The 20,085-nt window shown below is 43.9% G+C and overlaps 1 protein-coding gene and 1 pseudogene across 1 annotated transcript in view; one reads left to right on the top strand and one right to left on the bottom strand.

The window, feature by feature from the left end:
* Positions 1-20,085, top strand: part of Rragd (Ras related GTP binding D) — a 51,508-nt gene that overhangs the window by 27,533 nt on the left and 3,890 nt on the right. Inside the window, exons 3-6 of the mRNA XM_070010112.1 lie at positions 1,852-2,051; positions 3,741-3,855; positions 6,514-6,656; positions 16,495-16,643. Coding sequence (XP_069866213.1) covers positions 1,852-2,051; positions 3,741-3,855; positions 6,514-6,656; positions 16,495-16,643 — 607 coding nt within the window. The remainder of the gene's footprint in view (positions 1-1,851; positions 2,052-3,740; positions 3,856-6,513; positions 6,657-16,494; positions 16,644-20,085) is intronic.
* LOC138819317 (N-alpha-acetyltransferase 20 pseudogene) lies at positions 15,840-16,460 on the bottom strand (annotated as a pseudogene).

Genomic DNA, 20,085 nt, shown 5'->3' on the forward strand with positions numbered 1-20,085 from the left:
ACCCAGAACCTCGTGTATGCAAGGCAAGCATTCTATCACGGAGCCACCTTCCCAGCCTCCCCCCCCCCCCATTTATTTATTTTCTACTCTGCTGATACATGAGGTTTTGAATTCAGTGCCTTGCATTTGCTATTCTGGTATGGTAGCATTGAGCCATTCTCTAACTCTCTTTATCACTAGTTATTTTTAGGATAGGGTCTCAATTCCCACCCGGATACTCAGGCTCTGTCTACTTTAGAATTCCTGCCATTGCTGGGATTGCAGACGTGATCCAGGAAGCTACACTCAGCTTCCTTCTGTGGAGATGGAGTCTTGTGGGCTGTCTCTGACTGGGCTGCCTGGCACCTCGATCCTCTAGTCTCAGCCTCCCATGTGCTTGGGATGACAGGGGTTCAAAAGTGTGCTCGGCTATGGATGGAGGAGGGTTTCCAGAGCTTTTCCTACTCAGGCTGGCTTCTAAATACATTCCTTCTATTCTCAACCTCCCAAGTAGCTAGAAATACAGGTCCAAGCCACATGTGCCTGGCTAATAAAATTTTCTTTCTTTCTTTTTTTTTTTTGCCAATCCTGGGGCCTGTGGGTACTGTTCCTGAGCTTCTTTTGCTCAAGGCTAGTACTCTGCCACTTGAACCACAGTTCCACTTCCAGTTTTTTCTGTGTATGTGGTACTGAGGAATCTAACTCAGGGCTTCATATATGCTAGGCAAGCACTCTACCATTAAGCCACTTCTCCAGCCCCTGAGATTATATTTCTTAGGCGTGAAAAATACACAGCTGTTTATTATATTATTATTCAGATGTCAGGATTGTTTAAAGCAATTACTCTAGACCAGACTCTCTATAAAGACCTATAGGCCACTGTTTGCTGACTTCTGCTCTGGATGTATGCATGTGTGTGAGTGAGTGCATACATGAGAGTGAGTGTGTGTGTGTGTGTGTGTGTGTGTGTGTGTGTGTGTATCTGTGTGTCTGTGTGTCTGTGTCTTGTGTGTGTTAATGGGGATTGGACACAAGGTCTCAAATATTCTAGGCAAGCACTCTACCTCTTTCTTGAGCTGTGCTATTAGCCCTTTTGTGTTTGTATTTTGTTTCTCACTAACTTTGTCTCTGCATGACCTCTAATTCATGATCTTCCTGCCTCCAACTTCTGAGTAGGTGGGATTACAGTTGTGCACTACCATGCCTGGTGTAGATTGTGCTCTTTTTTTTTTTTTTTTTTTTTTTTGTCGGCCGTGGGGCTTGAACTCTGGGCCTGGGCGCTGTCCCTCAGCTCTTCAGCTCAAGGCGAGCGCTCTACCACTTGAGCTACAACGCCACTTCCGGTTTTCTGGTGGTTTATTGGAGATAGGAGTCTCACGGTCTCTCCTGCCCGGGCTGGCTTTGAACCGCGATCCTCAGATCTCAGCCTCCTGAGTAGCTAGGATTACAGGCGTGAGCCACCAGCACCCGGCTCTAGATTGTGCTCTTAAATGTTGCTAGGCCCCTTTTCCATCCACCTAAGGACTATTACCAAGTTTCCATCTCTCCGTGTGCATCACAGTTCACCAGGAGACTTCCCTAGGAGGAAGACCTTCCAGGAGGAGCCGGAGGTGGGGTGTGAGGCTACTTTCTTCTCCTGAAAGTGCAGCTGTGGGCTTTTCAGCCTCCAGCAACCTGTTGCGCCTGCCTAACTCCACTGTGTGAGACTAGCCTTTTCCTCACTGTAGGAACAATGCAGGTTTTCACACTTGAATTCTTCTGAAGCCCGGATTTGGGATGGAAGGGTTGTACAATGCATTTTAGGGGGTTGTAGCCATGTGGTTTGAGGTGAAGAAGCCAAGTGGCCTCTTACAGATGTCACCTTTGTTCCAGGATGACTACATGGAAGCATTGGCCCGGCTCCACCTCACAGTGACCAGGGCCTACAAGGTCAACGCTGACATCAACTTCGAGGTGTTCATTCATAAAGTGGATGGACTGTCAGATGACCACAAAATTGAAACCCAAAGAGATATTCACCAGAGGGCAAATGATGACCTTGCAGATGCTGGATTAGAAAAAATCCACCTCAGGTGAGAACGGAGATCTCAGGAATGGCAGTTTAGGAGGAAGAAGGTCAGGATGGCATCTCGAGCAGTGCAGTTGGCTGAACACAGACAGTAACTTGTGCATCATTTGTGCTGAGAGGATTTAGGAAACATGAGTTTTACACATGCTGATTCTAGTCACTGCTGAAAGTAGTGTTGGGTTCTGTTTGGATTAATAAGTGATTAAAGCTAATGTCCTTTTATATAAAACATACACAGCTGGCGCTGGTGGCTTACACCTGTAATCCTAACTACTTAGGAGGCTGAGATCTGAGGATCACAGTTCTAAGCTCTGGCAGAAAAAGTCAGTGAGACTCAGCTCCAATAAACTACTCAGAAAAAAACTGGAGGTGAGGACGTGTCTCAAGTGGTAGAGCACTAACCTTGAGCAAAAGAAGCTTAAGGAAAGTGCCCAGGCCCTGAGTTCAAGCCCCAGGACCAGCAATAAATAAAATAAAAACATATAGCCAGTAATCCTAGCTACTAGAGAAGTTGAGATTTGAGGGTTTCAAGCCAGCCTGGGCAGACAGATTCAAGAGACTCCTATCTCCAGTTAGTTAACCAGCAAAAAGCATGATGTGGAGGTATGGCTAAAGTGGTAAATGCCAGTGGTTCATGCCAGTCATGAACAGAAAAATTCAAAAGTAAGCAAGAAGACCTGAGTTCAGGCCCTAGTGCCAACATTAAAAACAAAAACAAAAAACAAAATGGACCAATTGCCAGGCACTGGTGTCTCATGCCTGTAATCCTAGCTCCCCAGGAGGCTGAGATTTGAGTATTGCAGTTTGAAGACAGCCCATGCAGGAAAGTTCATGAGACTCTTACCTCCAATTAACTACACAGCAAAAAAAAAAAAAAAAAAAAAAAAAAAAAGCCAGAAGTAGAGCTGTGGCTCAAGTGGTAAAGAGCTACTCTTTTTTTTTGGGGGGGGGGTGGTCCGGTCTTGGGGTCCTGTCTCTCAGATCTTCAGCTCAAGGCTAGCGCTCTACCACTTGAGCCACAGCACCACTTCCAGCTTTTTTCTTTTTGCTTATGTGGTGCTGGGGAATCGAACCCAGGGACTCATGCATGCAAGGCATAAGCAAGAGCTACTCTTGAGTAAAAAAGCTCAGTGACAGTGTTCAGGCCCCAAGATACAAAAACACAAACAAAAAACACAAAACAAAACCAAAAACTGATACATCTAATCCAGGAAATCAATCAATATTGAAGTTTATGACATAAATAAAGGGAGTCATCTGAAAACAATCCAGATAGAAATACACAAAGAGGAAAGTTTCTCCATTAGTGTTTGTAGAATATAATATGCATCATTCCTCAATTGGAAAATGAAAGACAATTTAACTCATCAGTGTTAATAATTTAACATCTGTGAACAGGACTGGAGCTGGGGTAAAGTGTGGTTTGTTTTGTAGACCATGAGGAAGCTGGCTTGTGCAGCTGGTCAGTCAGAGGCAAGAACAAGCCCAGCTCTAGCATGTGGGGGCAGAGGGGGTGGGGGGCGGTAAGGAGGAATGAGTAGTTCAGGCACACTGGGTTTTACCAAGGTCACGTGAGTTCTGGAGGGAGTTGGGATGTGTGTGTATGAGGACTATAGACACAGAAGGGAGATGATATAGCCCAAGAAAACTTCTCAGCCATAGGCCAATGGAATGAAATTGTCTTCTCTTCCAGCTTTTATCTGACAAGCATATATGATCACTCAATATTTGAAGCTTTTAGCAAAGTGGTTCAGAAACTGATTCCACAGCTCCCAACACTAGAGAATTTGCTCAACATCTTTATCTCGGTAAGTAAATAATTTCCTGTTTACAGTAATTTACAGAAGGAGTGAGAAGTCTAATTTCTAACTTGCTTTTACAGGATTTCAATGTCATTTAAGTAATACTTTTGAACATTACCATTATTTTAGATCCTTTAAAAATTAACTCTGAAAATATAAACTTCACTGGTCTAAAAGTATTCATTCTCACTGTAGGCAGTCACCAGGATTAATAAAATCTACCAGAAGAAAGTATGATTGGCTCATGTCTGTGACCCTAGCTACTCAGATGTCTGAGACTGAGGATCATAGTTCAAAGCCAGCCTGGGCAAGAAAGTCCCTGAACCCATCTCCAATTGACCAGCAAAAAGCCAGTAGTAAAAACTAAATATAGGGCTGGGACTGTGGCTCGGTGGTAGAGTGCTTGCCTCACCTGCATGAAGCCCTGGGTTTGATTCCGCAGTATCACAGAACGCTGGAGGTGGTGCTGTGGCTCAAATGATAAGAGTGCTAACCTTGAGCACAGAGAGGCTCAGGGACAGTGTCCGGGCCCTGAGTTCAAGCTCCAGGACCGGCAGAAACAAAACAAAACAAAACTGAAAACATAGAACTTCCCTATGACCCAGCCATACCACTCCTGGTCATCTACCCAGATCAGTACAAGTGAGGATATGGTAAAGACACTTGCACATCACTGTTCATTACTGCACTATTCACAATAGCCAAGTTATAGAAATAGCCCAGATGCCCTATAACAGATGAGTGGATGAAAAAACTGTGGTACTTATACATGATGGAATTTTACTCATTCATTAGAAAGAATAAGATTATGTCATTTGTAGGGAAATGGATGGACCTAGAACAAATCATGTTAAGTGAGATAAGCTAAGCTCAGAAAGATAAACAGCAGAAGTTTTCTCTCATAAGCGGAAGCTAGATCTAAAATACAACTGGACCAGATAAGTTATACAAGACTCTAGGCATTCATATACAAACTGTGAGACCAAAGAGGATACTTGTAGGTGAGGCACTCAAAGGCATAACTTCAGGGAACACTTAAAATACTATTTATCAAAGCAAATTCCAGGAAATGGAATCAGGTTTTATTAGTGATGGTTGTGGAGGTGTCATTCGTTTTTGTTTTGGGTTTGTTGTTTGATGCCTTTTGTCTTTGATGGGGATGAAGGGGGCACAGAAATGGAGGAAGGAAAGTAAACAAATGTAGTCATGGTACTCAATGGACACTGTGGAAAATGAACTTTGTAGGAATGAGAGAGGGAAAGCAATGGAACAGGTAACATTGTCCAAAAAGAAGTGTACTTATTTCCTGACTTATGAAATGGTAAATCCTCTGTACAACATCTTAATAATACCAAAAAATTATATATGAGATTTAGCCTAGGCAGGAAAAGTCAGTGAGATTCTTTCTTTCCAGTTAACCAACAAAAAGTTGGAAGTGGACCTGTGGCTCAAGTGGCATAGAGTACCAGCTTTGAGCAAAAAAACAGCCTAGTCCTTGAGTTGAAGCCCTGCTACTAGCGTGTGTACACACACACATACACACACACACTCACACTCATAAGGCTCATGACAGTGTAGTTTAAATTGCAATAATGTGGTACAGCTTCAAATTCTTTTTTTTTTTTTTGTCGGTCATAGGGCCTGAACTCTGGGCCTGGGTGCTGTTCCTCAGCTCTTCAGCTCAAGTCTAGCACTCTACCACTTGAGCCACAGCTCCACTTCCAGCTTTTTCTGCTTATGTGGTGCTGAGGAATCAAACCCAGGGCCTCATGCATGCAAGGCAATCATTCTACCACTAAGCCACCTTCCCAGCCCCCAGCTTCAAATTCTTCGTAGTTTAATTTCTGCTTATTTGTATTTGACACTAGGAATGGCACATTATTATTATTATTATTATTTTGTCAGTCATGGGGCCTGAACTGTGGGCCTGGGCACTGTCCCTCAGCTCTTCAGCTCAAGTCTAGCGCTCTACTACTTGAGCCACAGCTCCACTTTCAGCTTTTTCTGCTTATGTGGTGCTGAGGAATCGAACCCCGGACCTCATGCATGCAAGGCAAGTGCTCTACCACTGAGCCACCTTCCCAGTCCCAGGAATGACATATTATTTTGTGATTTAAATTTTTTTCTTTTTTTAATCATAAAAATTAGCTCCTATTACCTGTTGCAACAATGAGAAGTACAAAATGTCATGTCAAAACCAGCTTTACAATGTCGGTGTGTGGGGGGGAGGGGGGTATGATTGGGTGGGGGGGGGAGGGGGGAGGCTGGGAAGGGAGGTGAAGGGTAAACAAAGGAGGAGGCTGCAATGCTTGGTAAGAAATGTATGCATTATCCTGCCCATGTAATTGTAACCCCTCTGTACAGTATGTTCTCAAATAATAAAAAAAAAGAAATGTACAGTATGTTCACAAATAAAATAAAATAAAATATATATATAAAAATTAGCTCCTATTGACTGTACAGATTAATGGCTTTTACTATGACCTTTTATTATCAGCATCGCTACTTAAGCCCCTCCCCTTCCTGCTACACTTTCTTGCACCCCTCCTCCTCCCTTTCCAAGATTCCCTGCTTTGATAGTTGGATGGCATACTATTTTATGTAACCAAGATGTGGTCTGATGTCAGTTGTTGCTTTAAGACAGAATTCCTCTTTTTGTTTCAGAATTCTGGAATTGAAAAGGCCTTTCTGTTTGACGTGGTTAGTAAAATATATATAGCCACAGACAGCACTCCGGTGGACATGCAGACCTACGAGCTGTGCTGTGACATGATAGACGTAGTCATTGACATCTCCTGTATTTATGGGTGAGTGGAACTCTCAGGCCTTCCGCCCCAGGTGGCATGGAGCTCAGGGTACAGCACTTACCGAATAGGCAAAAAGCTCTGGGGATCAAATTCAGCTCCTTTTTAAGGCATTTTTGTGTTTATTGAGTTGATATTAATACTTTTGCATGGATGTGTATATTCATGTATTTGATTTGGCAGTGCTGGGGTTTGAACACAAGCCCTGTTGTTTGCATAGGCAATCTGCCTATGAACCATGCCTCCCTTCTGTGTGTGTGTGTGTGTGTGTGTGTGTGTGTGTGTGTGTGTGTGTGTGTGTGTGTGTTTTGTTGTTGTTGTTATAATGGGGCTCAAACTCGGCCTGTGTGCTGTCCCTGAGCTTTTTTGCTCAAGGCTAGTGCTCTACCACCTTGAGCCACAGCTCCATTTCTGTTTTTCTGGTGGTTAATTGATGAGTGTCAAGGACTTTCCTGCCCAGGCTGGCTTTGAACCTTGATCCTCAGATCTCAGCCTTTTGAGTAGCTAGGATTACAGGTGTGCACCACGAGTGCCAGGCTGTGGGTTTTTTGTTGTTGTTGTTGTTTGTTTGTTGCTCATGGGGCTTGAACTCCAGGCCTGGGCGTTGGCCCTGAGCTCTTCAGCACAAGGCAAGCGTTCTACTACTTGAGCCACAGTGCCAAGTTTATTGGTGGTTTATTGGAGATAAGAGTCTCACAGACGTTCCTGCCCGAACTAGCTTTGAACTGCAATCCTCAGATCTCAGTCTCTTGAGTAGTTAGGAGCCCAGCCACTGGTGCCCAGCCTTGTGTTGGTTATTTTTTAATTTGGGTCTTTCCATTCTAAACTGATACTCTCTGGACTGTGATCCGCCTATTTTCAGATTTCCATTGTAGCTGGAATAACAGGAGCTTGCCACCATATCCAGCTTCTTCCACTGATATATGTAGTCTTGTAGATTTTTCTGACCAGATCAGCCTTGAGCTAGAATTACAGATGTAAGCCCACAGCACCTGGATAATACTTTTTTTCAAAGGACAGAAATTTATTAGTAGACCATAAAATATGCAGTAACAAATAGTGAGTAAAAGCTTAGGAGCATGGTACTAACCTTACTTGGTGCATCATGTAATTTAAATTCTCAATTGTTCCATGAGGTAGGAGCTGCTATACTACGTTACTGATGAGGAAATGTAAGTTTCGGAGTGACTAGGTTTCTAACTGCTACTCACATTTTCAATAAGGGGCAGAATTAGAATTTGAACTTGGGCCTAAATCCTGATTTTCTGCTGAAAAACCTGTCATATAGCTTTGTGAGATGTCAGTAGATACAGATTTGAACGCTCAATAAACATCTCACTAATATTTCCACTATTTATTATAGAAAATAACTATTGAGCTTTTTTTTTTTTTAATTGTGCCAGATTGGGTCTTGAACTCAGGACCTGGGTGCTATATCCCTGAGCTATTTTCTTCTTCTTCTTTTTCTTATTTTTGGGTCTGTCGTGGGGCTTGAACTCTGGGCTTGGGTGCTGTCCCTGTGCTCTTCAGCTCAAGGCGAGCGCTCTATGGCTTGAGCCACAGCACCACTTCAGGTTTTCTAGTAGGTTATTAGAGATAAGAGTCTCACAGACTTTCCTGCCTGGGCTGGCTTTGAACTTTGATCCTCAGATCTCAGTCTCCTGAGTAGCTAGGATTACAGGCATGAGCCACCAGCGCCCCACTGTTATCCCTGAGATATTTTTTTTTTTTGGTCGGTCATGCGGCTTGAACTCTGGGCCTGGGCGCTGTCCCTCAGCTCTTCAGCTCAAGGCGAGCGCTCTACCACTTGAGCTACAGCGCCACTTCCGGTGTTCTGGTGGTTTATTGGAGATAGGAGTCTCACGGTCTCTCCTGCCCGGGCTGGCTTTGAACCGCGATCCTCAGATCTCAGCTTCCTGAGTAGCTAGGATTACAGGGGTGAGCCACCAGCACCCAGCCCCCTGAGCTATTTTTGTTCAAGGCTGGTGGTCTACCACTTGAGCCATAGCTCTACTTCCACTTTTTTTGGTGATTAATTGGAGATAAGTGTCTCATGGATTTTCCTGCCTGAGTTGACTTTGAATTTCCATCCTCATACTTATCCTCCTGAATAACGAAGGTTACAATCTCCAGTATTATCAAAAACAACAACAAAAACTACAAATAAAGGAGAAAAACTTGATTGTGTTACCACAGATTGAAACAATCTCACACAAGTAGGAATATGCCACACATAGAATGTGAACTAGTTCATCTAATGACCACAGGACATTCATTGCTGTCTGTTTAATTTTGGACTTTACATTGTCTTCCTGTCCTGGAGGAGATCAGATTCATCTTCCTCTTCCTCACTGCCTGACTCTTCAACAAATATTGAGTAATGCCTTACCAAGCTTCACACTCTGTCTCCTCTGTGGACTTAAAAGTCTCAATCCTACCACTTCACATACACACACACACACACACACACACACACACACACACACACACACACACACACACACACACACACACACACACTCTCTCTCTCTCTCTCTCTCTCTCTCTCTCTCTATTTTTCACTATGGATAAATTGTAGGTGCCCTCTTTATTGAGATTTGTATTTATGTATTTATTTTTGTGCTGGTACTGGGCTTGAAGTCAGGGCCTAGGTACTGTCCCTTAGGTTTTTCATTCAAGGGTAGCACTCTGCTGCTTGAGTGAGTCACAGATCCACTTCTGGCTTTATTGCCCTCCTCCCCCTCCCACCCCAGGGCTTGAACTCAGGGTCTAGACACTGCCTCTGAGCATTTTCACTCAAGGCTAGTGCTCTTACCACTTTGAGACCACAGGGCTACTTAGAGTTTTCTAGTCATCTGTGAACCACAATTCTCAGATCTCAGCCTCCTGAGTAGTTAGGATTTCAGGTGGAAGCCACTTGCACCCAGCTTTTTATTGGTGTGTGTGTACATATATATATGTATATACACACACATATATACATATATACATATATATACATATATATGTATATTTATTCCTATATATATTTTGTCAGTCATGGGGCTTGAACTCTGGGCCTGGGTGCTGTCCCTGAGCTCTTCAGCTCAAGGCTAGCACTCTACCACTTGAGCCACAGCACCACTTCCAGTTTTCTGAGTGGTTTATTGGAGATGAATCCCACAGACTTTCTTGCCTGGGCTGGCTTTGAACCACAATCCTCCTGAGTAGCTAGGAGCCACTAACACCTGGCTTTTATTGGTATTTTTAAGTGCTTCACAAACACTTGCTTTTTCCTGCAGTGGTCTATTATTTTTAAGCCCCAAGGGCATGACCTTGGAATAGCTGAATGGAAGCTGAATGCCTGATTACCATCTAGATTGCTGAGGCAATCAGGCACAAAGTACTGCACGATTAATCTGGCACATATTTCTCGATATGCATGATCATTATTGTACCATATGGTAATTAGACATAAGTGGCGAGTTGTTCACGTGAATGATGTTAATCAGAGTTACTTTGCCCAGCTAAAACAAACATGGGGAGGGAGGAGCTGTCTGGAAGAAGCTGGGCTCTGGCAGCAGATTGTTTTTCTGGGCCAGGGGGAGCCCCAGAGAGCCACAGGATTCAGAACCAGTCTGGGTCACAGTGGTTTTGGAGAGCCAGCCTAGTCCACCACAGGCTGGGTGGTGGTGGAGGTGCAGCCTGACCCCTCCCAGGAGTCAGGAAATGGTCAGCCTGTGACTGGAGGTCATGCCCACTTGCCCTGCTGCCTGGAGGAGCCCACAGGGCCTACAGGTCACTACCTGATGCCCCAGGAACTGAGGTTCTGGGTAGAAGGCAGTTCTCAACACTACACAACATATCAGAACACTACACATACTTTAACCTCATGTGTTTCTTTTTGTTTTAACCTTTTTTTTTTTTTTTTGCCAGGCCTGGGGTTTGAACTCAGGGCCTAGACACTGTCCCTAAGCTTCTTTTGCTCAAGGCTAGCACTCTACCACTTGAGCCACAGCACCATTTCTGGTGTGTTTTTCTGCTTATGTGGTACTAAGGAATCAAAGCCAGGGCTGTGTGCATGGTAGGCAAGCACTCTACTCATTTGTTTGATATTTTGCTTTCTGAAACTTTTGATTGTTAAAGCAATATATATTTATTAGACAAAATGCATAAGAGTATTGAAAATAAGCCAAATGTTGGTGGCTTGTACATGGCCTAGAATTCAAGCTACTAAGAATGTTGAAACCAGTAAGTTTGAGTTTTGAAGTCAGCCTGGGCAGAAAAGTCTGCAAGACTCTATCTTCAATTAACCAATAAAAAGCCAAGGTAGAGACATGGCTCAAGCAATAGAATACCAGCAGAGCAAGAAAGCTGAGTGAGCATAACACCCTGAGTTCAAGCCTCAATATTGGCAAAAACAAACCAAACAAAACTGTTTGTTCAGTTGGGATTGGGGGTATACAAACTTCAGTGGTCTGAGATTTGTCTAGCAAACTGAGGACCTGGGATTTGATCTCCAGCACCATCCTTCCAATACCCCCCTCCCAGCCCCTATCTCTCCCTTCCCTTCCTCCCTCCCTCCCTCCCTCCTTTCTTCCCTTCCTTCCTATTTCTTTCTTTCTTTTTTTCTTTCTTTCTTCCTTCCTTCCTTCCTTCCGGGACTTGAACTCAGGGACTGGGTTATTGCTCCTGAGCTTTTGTGCTCAAGGCTAGCACTCTACCATTTGAGGTACAGCTCCATTTCTGGCTTTTTAAGAGTTAATTGGAGAGATGAGTCTCATGGACTTTGCTGCCTAGACTGGCTTTGAACTATGCAATCCTTAGGTCTCAGCCTCCTGAGTAGGTAGGATTACAGGCATGAGCCACAGGTGCCCAGCTTGTTTTCTGATTTTTTTTTTTAAATGTAGATAATTTTGTATATGTAATTTTTAATCCTTTTTTTCACTCTAATATTTTTATCTAACAATTTTCCTGTTATCAAATAACACTTACTAATAGATCTAATGTTTGATATATGTTGTTGTTGTTTTTTTTTTTTTGGGGTCCGGTCATGGAGCCTGAACTCTGGGCCTGGGCGCTGTCCCTCAGATCTTTAGCTCAAGGCTAGCACTCTACCACTTGAGCCACAGTGCCACTTCCGGCTTTTTTCCTTTTGCTTATGTGGTGCTGAGGAATCGAACCCAGGGCCTCCTGCATGCAAGGCAAGTGCTCTACGACTGAGCCACCTTCCCAGCCCCAATATATGTTGTATTGACAAAATTTTTCGAAATAAAGCCAGGCGCCGGTGGCTCACGCCTGTACTCCTAGCTACTCAGGAGGCTGAGATCTGAGGACCATGGTTCAAAGCCAGCCTGGGCAAGAAGGTCCATGAGACTCTTATCTCCAATTAACCACCAGAAAACCAGAAGTGGCTCTGTGGCTAAAGTAGTAGAGCACTCACCTTGAGCTGAAGAGCTGAGGGACAGCCCCCAGGCCCAGAGCTCAAGCCCCCCCCCCCTCCAATTTTTTTTTAATACAACTTGATTGGGTAAAACCTTCTGAATGTTTTATCTAACTGTTCTCAGAGCATTACTTATAAGCAAGAGAAATTGAATCTTAAAAATTCAGTCTTAAAAATTAGGGGATAAAGCCAGCACTGGTGGTTTGCATCTGTAGTCCTAGCTACTCAGGAGGCTGACATCTGAGGATCACAGTTTGAAGCCAGTCCAGGCAGGAAAGGCCAGACTCTGACCTCCAATTAACCAGCAAAAAAGCAGGAAATGGAGCACCAACCTTGAGCACTAAAGATCAGGAACAGTGCCCAAGCCCTGAGTTAAAGCCCCAGACCCACCACAACACCCCTACCTGACAACAACTAAAACAACTATATTTCCTTTAAAATACAATTCAGTGGATGGACCTATAACAAATCATGTTAAGTGAGATAAGCCAACTTAGAGACACAAACAGTGTGTGTTTTTTCTCATATGCAGATGCTAGATCTAAAATACATCAGGACATGATGAATTTTTCAGGACTCTAGACATTCACAGACAGTGAGACCAAAGGAGGATATTCTTAGGAGTGGATCACAAAGGCAGCGTGCTATGTGTATATGATCATAAGAAATAAAGTTGTTGAAATAAACTCCAGGAAATGGAAACAAGGTTTTTTTCTTTGTTGTTTTTGTTTTCTTTTTTGTCTTGTTTGTTCATTTATCTGTCTTTGGGAGGGTAAGGGGGACACAGAAATGGAGAGACAAAGGGTGAATAAATGCAGCAGTGGTACTCACTAGATACTGTGTTGAAAGTGAACTATGTAACTTGTGGGTAGGGATGGAAGGGAAAAGCTGGGAGAGAATGAGGGAAGGGGTGCCATTGTCCAAAAAGAAATGTACTCATTCCTGACTTATGTAACCAAAACCTTTTTGTACATCACCTTTATAATAAAAAATAAGTAAATTAGGGGCTGGGAAGGTGGCTCAGTGGTAGAGCGCTTACCTTGCATGCAAGAGGCCCTGGGTTCGATTCCTCAGCACCACATAAGCAAAAAAAAAAAAAGCCGGAAGTGGCGCTGTGGCTCAAGTGGTAGAGCGCTAGTCTTGAGCTGAAGAGCTGAGGGACAGCGCCCAGGCCCAGAGTTCAGGCCCCACGACCAGACCCACCCCCCCTCCCCCCCAAAAAAAAAGTAAATTGGAAAAATATTTCAGGCTCTTCATTAAGTCAGGCTTGTCACTTTATCCCTTCATCCATTTAAAAGACTATAAAACATTGCCAGGTAACAGTGGCTCACGCCTGTAATCCTGGCTATGCTGGAGGCTGAGATTTGAGAGGATCATTGTTCAAAGTCCCCATGAGACTCACCTCCAATTAACCACTAAAAATCAGAAGTAAAGCTGTGGTTCAAAGTGGTGGAGTGCTAGCCTTGAGCAAAACAACTCACGGACATTGCCGTGAGATCAATCCCCATGACAAAAAAAAAAGCTAATAGTCATTGTATGTTTTATACACTTAGCTTTATGTTCTTTGCCACTGGGCCCTTGAACATGTATCTGTTAGCAACAAGCACATTCTCTTACAGAACTATAATTCTGTTTTATTTTGTTTTTGTTGGTCGTGAGGCTTGAAGTTGGCCTGGGTGCTGTCCCTCAGCTCTTCAGCTCAAGGCCAGTACTCTACCACAGCACCACTTCTGGTTTTCTGGTGGTTAATTGGAGATTAGAGTCTCACGGACTTTCCTGCCTGGGCTGGCTTTGAGCCATGATCCTCAGATCTCATCCTCCTGAATAGCTAGGATTACAGGTGTGAGCCACCAGTGCCCAGCTTCAGAACTATAGGGTTTTTGTTTTTGTTTTTGTTTTTGTTTTTTTTTGGTCCAGTCGTGGGGCTGGGCGCTGTCCCTCAGCTCTTCAGCTCAAGGCTAGCACTCTACCACTTGAGCCACAGCTAGACTTCCAGCTTTTTTTTTTTTTCTGCTTATGTGGTGCTGAGGAATCGAACTCAGGGCCTCAGGCATGCAAGGCAAGCACTTTACCACTGAGCCACCTTCCCAGTCCTACAGGGTTTTTTGTTTGTTTGTTTTTTGTTGGTCATGGGGCTTGAACTCTGGGCTGGATGCTCTCCCTTAGCTCTTCAGCTCAAGGCCAGCACTCTACCACTTGAGCCACAGCACCACTTCTGGTTTTCTGGTAGTTTATTGGAGATTAGAGTGTCACAGACTTTCTTGCCCAGCCTGGCTTTGAACCGTGATCCTCAGATCTCAGCCTCCTGAGTAGCTAGGATTATAGGAGTGAGCCACCAGCGCCTGGCAGAACTATAGTTTTAACTATCAGATTTAGCACAGTTAGCATAGCTATATTATTTTAGTACCTAAAAGGCAGATCACATTCAAATTTTAATAATAGGCCCAATTATATATTTTATTTAGTATTATCTGTTTCTTAGTTTTACTTTTTTTGCCAGTCCTGGGACTTGAACCCAGGACCTGGATACTGTCCCTGGGCTTCTTTTGCTCAAGGCTTATACTCTACTACTTGAGCCACAGCACCACTTCTGGCTTTTTCTATTTATGTGGTACTGAGGAATTGAACCCAGGGCTTCATGCATGCTAGGCAAGCACTTCACCACCGAGCCATCTTCCCAGCCCCTCTTATTTTTATTTTTTTGCAATGCTGGACTCAGAACCATACTTGCTGGGCAAACAAGCATTGAACAATACCATACACTGTCAATTTGGTCTACAGAACTTTTTTCCTAGGCTCGGTGTCCTGCCCAGCATATCTGGCTGTCCTGACTCCAGACTCCAATGTGGAAGCTTTTGAACTCTTAAAAAAAAAAAAATCAGACTATGCTCTTGACAGCCTGGCTATTCTACCAGGTGAAAGAAAGCCTTGTTGGGAACAGGAAGATAGTTCACCCCATCCGTGGCCTATGTTCCTCAGGGGCCTGGACAGTGACCTAGCTGCTTCTCTCTTAAAAAATGACGCATGGACTATGCCTGTGTGTGTGTGTGTGTGTGTGTGTGTGTGTGTGTGTGTGTGTGTGTGTGTTCTAGGGCTTGAACTCAGAACCTAGTTCAAGGCTAGTGCTCTACCAGCTGAGCCACAGCTTTCTGATAGTTAATTGAAGATAAGAGCCTCATAGACTTTCCTGCTTAGGCTGGCTTTGAAGCACAATCCTCAAATCTCTCAGCCTCCTGAGTAGCTAGGATTGTAGATATGAGCCACCAGCACCAGATGGACTATGCATTATTGTGGCTGTTACTGAGAACTTCTGCTGAAAACAATGCAGGTATAAATAACTTATGATCAAGATCATCACTTTCTGTGTGTTAAAGCTGGTATCTGTCACTAGGGTGCAACTTCTAGTTCCTTTTGTTGTTGTTGTTGTTCATAATCAACAATGTATTTTATTATAGACCTAAATTTTATATATGCTTTTAAAGCTTCAATCAACAGTTCAGTACAAAATAAAAAATACATGTCTATACAGCAGTGGTTCTCAGAATTGAGGAGGTGGATGGAGCAAGGTTTTTTTTTTTTTTTAACCTGGCATACAATGCCTATTGTGAACATATCCTTCTACATAGCTGCCTTCTTGACTGGCTTTTATTACAGCAAACCTATTTGCTGTAAAACAATGAATGAGAGTTGAAATCAGTATATGTTCTTGAAGTCTTTTAGACCTGACTACTTCTCCTAATAGAGCTCCAATGTCATCCACTGAAAACACATAGAATACAAATTATACGGAACATCTGCCTAAGAACTATTGCCTATGGTTATTTCTATGTCCTCCGACCTTACAGGATAAGGCAATGATATGATGATCTCAGTATCCCTGGAAAGTGCCTTCCTCTTATCGTAAGCTTCCTCATCAGGCGCCCCATTGCTGGCTGAATAGTACTCTATGATTGTCCTGTGCACGCTGTAGCTCAGTCACTTTTACATGTTAAATGCAAGTTGGTTTAGACACTTGTACGAAAAAATCAACAAAAAAATCCACCCTTTCTTTCTGAAATGTAATAACTCCTTAAGTTTAGCAGCCAAACCAAGGTGTTGAAATTCAAGGACAACAGACAAAGCTGTAACATGTCCATGCCATTCTTTTCTAGCGACTGAGCCTTCTGTATAACCCATTAATTCTCCACCAGGTGCCTCAGCAACAATGAAATACTCTGACCAGTGGGGAAGATACTGTAAGTAAAAAGGAATCACATACGTTTCTGTAAGAAGATCCAAGTTAATGTTGCTGAACAGAACAGGTCGTTGCAAGTGGAGGCTGAAGCCCTGTGCCAGCTCACCACGACCCCATCCCTGTACCAACCAACTTCTAGTTCTTTCTCCATGGTTAAATACATTTTGGTTTCTGTCTTCATTTAGTCTCAAAGAAGATGGAGCCGGAACCCCCTATGACAAGGAGTCAACAGCCATTATAAAGCTGAACAATACAACAGTTCTTTATTTAAAGGAGGTCACCAAGTTCCTGGCTCTCGTTTGCTTTGTCAGAGAGGAAAGCTTTGAAAGAAAAGGTAAATTTTTTTTTTTAGTGTAATTTTAAAGAATCACTTTAATTCATACTACCTTTGTTACTTTGTTGCTTTCTTGTGGGTGTTCAGTGGCATGCCCTGGAAGTTTCCAGAATGTAGTCATAGGCCACTTTCTTGATTAGTAGGCCTGTGGCAGGCCAGACGTGAATGGTTTCTAGGCCAGTGAACTTGTTGGCTCCCAATGGCGCCCTCTGGTGGCGATGAAATGGAGCCAACCCCCTACCAGATCATCCGGCAGGTGAAGCCAGTGGTGGCAGTTGCCAGGCTATCTCTGAGCAGGGAGAGGTCTCCTCTGCCTGCATTGAGATGAAGGCTCATCTCCTGGTCTACACTTCTAGAAGGTCAAAGACTCTCCCTGCATTAGAGATAGGTAGTATTTGACTTCCCACCATCCTTCTCCCACTTAAAGCTTCCAAACCACAGGGATGATGTCATGATTACAAAAAAGGGAAGGCATGTATTTAATAACATTACTAAATGCCTTTTTAGGAGCAAATTCAGTTTTACTTTACAATAAAAGCAATGAACCTCAATTTTAAATTTGAGAAATATAAGCTTACCAATGCACCTAGGAGGAAGAGAAAGAGCGCGCGCGCGCGCGAGAGAGAGAGAGAGAGAGAGAGAGAGAGAGAGAGAGAGAGTCCTGGGGCTTGAACTCAGGGCCTAGGTGCTGTCCCTGAGGTTTTTGCTCAAGGCTAGTGCCCTAACACTTTGAGCCACAGTGCCATTTCCAGTTTTCTGGTGGTTAATTGGAGGTAAGAGTCTCGTGGACTTTCCTGCCTGGGCTGGCTTTGAACTGCGATCCTCAGATCTCAGACTCCTGACTAGCTAGGATTTACAGCCATTGGTGCCCGGCTCCTAGGAATTTTTATTAGTGACTATGGTGTGGTTTGCTAATTCACTGGTAAGTTGCCAATTGGGCTAGCAATTCAGTTCAGTGGTACAGCACTTGCCTGTCATGCATGAGGACCTGGATTGATCCCCAGCACCACACATACACCCCAACACAATGGCAATGGTACCATTTGCTGAAATAGCTGTCTTTATTCTCTCATAAACATTGCATGTTCTAAAAACTGCTTTGAAAGTTTAGGAACATATAAGGAACAAATAAACCACTTATTTTTAGAACCAAACCTCATGTTAAACTCCTGAGATTTTCTTTTTTTGTGTGTGTGTCGGTCGTGGGGCTTGAACTCTGGGCTTGGGCACTGTCCCTGTGCTCTTCAGCTCAAGGCTAGTGCTCTACTGCTTGAGCCAGAGCGCCACTTCAAGTTTTCTAGTGTTTTATTGGAGATAAGAGTCTCACGGAGTTTCCTGCCCAGGCTGGCTTTGAACTATGATCCTCAGATCTCAGCCTCCTGAGTAGCTAGGATTACAGGCATGAGCCACCAGCGCCCGGCACTCCTGAGATTTTCTTCGCCCTCTTTTCCTCTCCTTCCATTGTCCCTCCCCACCCCCCACCCCCACCCTTGCTTTTTTTACTCTTTCTTTCAATAAAACTGAGGGTTTTTGTTGTTGTTGTTGTTGTTGTTGTTGTTTCTAGTCAGTCCTGGGGCCTGAACTCAGGTTTTGGGTGCTGTCCCTGAGCACTTTTGCTCAAGGCTAGCACTCTACCACTTAGAGTCACAGCTCCACTTCTGGTTTTCTGGAGGTTAATTGGAATATGAGTGTCACAGAATTTTCTGCGTGTGTGTGTGTGTGTGTGTGTGTGTATGCGTGTGTGTGCGTGTGCGTGTGTGTGCCAGTCCTGGGGCTTGCACTCAGAGCCTAGGTGCTGTCCCTGAGCTTCTTTTGCTCAAGGCTAGCACTCCACTTGAAGCCACAGTACCACTTCCAGCTTTTTCTGTTTATGTGGTACTGAGGAATCGAACCCAGGACTTCATGCATGCTAGGCAAGCATTCTACCACTGAGTTCTCCATATAGTTTTATAACTCATTGTTTCAACCCATGGAGGTGTGGTTCAAGTGTTAGACTGCTAGCCTTGAATGAAAAAGGCAAGGGACATTATAGGTTTTAGCCCAGTATCAGCATAGGAAAGAGGTTGGGAGGGAGGGAGAAGACCAAGACAAGAGTATTGTTAGTTCAAGCCAACTTGAGTCTGGAGTGTTTTGGGTTTTGTTGTTGTTGTTTGTTTTCTTTTTGTCAGTCATGAGGCTTGAGCTTCTTTTACTCAAGGCTAGCACTCTACCACTTGAGCCATAGTACCACTTGTGGCCTTTTCTGTTTATGTGGTACTGAGGAATCGAACCCAAGGCTTCATGCATGCTAGGCAAGCACTCTACCACTAAGCCACATTCCCAGCCCTAGGCCAGTTAAAGATGGAAAATAGAACCAACAACCTTATCCTCGTTTGGTATAAAGAAAATTTTTCCTTAGCTCTTTAAAAGTTAAAAGTTAAAGGAGGGAACCAGTTGCTGGTGGCTCACGCCTATAATTCTAGCTACTCAGGAGGCTGAGAACTGAGGATCGTGGTTCAAAACCAGCCTGGGCAGGAGAGGCTGTGAAACTCTTATCTCCAATAAACCACCAGAAAGCCAGAAGTGGTACTTTGTCTCTGAAAAAACAAGAAGATAATCACCCCATGATTTCTCCACTTAAAATTTACTTAATATTGAAAAACTTACGTGAATTCCTGAGCTTGGAATTGACATGAGGGGATTATTAGTGTTTAAGAATCAGGGATTTGGGTCTGGGAAGGTAACTCAGTGGTAGAGCGCTTGCCTTGCATGCATGAGGCCCTTGGTTCAATTCCTCAGCACCATATAAGCAAAAAGAAAAAAGCTGGAAGTGGCGCTGTGACTCAAGTGGTAGAGTGCTAGCCTTGAGCTGAAGAGCTGAGGGACAGCGCCCAGGCCCAGAGTTCAGGCCCCACAACGGGACCCAAAAAAAGAAAAAAAGAATCAGGGATTTTAGATTTCCTAAGATTTATGAGAGTAGTTTAAATGTGTTGGAGATATTTAGTAGCTGACTGATATTAGAACTCTCCCACATTCCCATGTCAGGATCTGCCTCCCTTCAGCATAATGCCCTCTGCAAGGCACATTTTTCATTTTTCATTGTGTGTGTATGTGTGCATGTGTACCAAGACCGGAGCTTGAATTCAGGGCCTCATGCTATTGCTTAGCGTTTTCCCTCAAGGCCAGTACTCTACCATTTAATCCACAGCTTTGCTTAAGTTTTGCTTGTTTTTTTGTTTGTTTTTGTCAGTCGTGGGGCTTGAACTTGGCCTGGGCACTGTCCCTTAGCTCTTCAGTTCAAGGCTAGTGCTTTACCACTTGAGCCACAGCGCCACTTCCGGTTTTCTGGTGGTTTATTGGAAATAAGAGTCCAGTGGAGTCTGGTGCTGGTGGCTCACGCCTGTAATCCTAGCTACTCAGGAGGCTGAGATCTAAGGGTTGTGGTTCAAAGCCAGCCCTGTCA

This window comes from Dipodomys merriami, unplaced genomic scaffold (assembly GCF_024711535.1).
Source record: "Dipodomys merriami isolate MVZ:Mamm:240054 unplaced genomic scaffold, mDipMer1.0.p SCAF_8, whole genome shotgun sequence".
NCBI classification, from domain to species: domain Eukaryota; kingdom Metazoa; phylum Chordata; class Mammalia; order Rodentia; family Heteromyidae; genus Dipodomys; species Dipodomys merriami.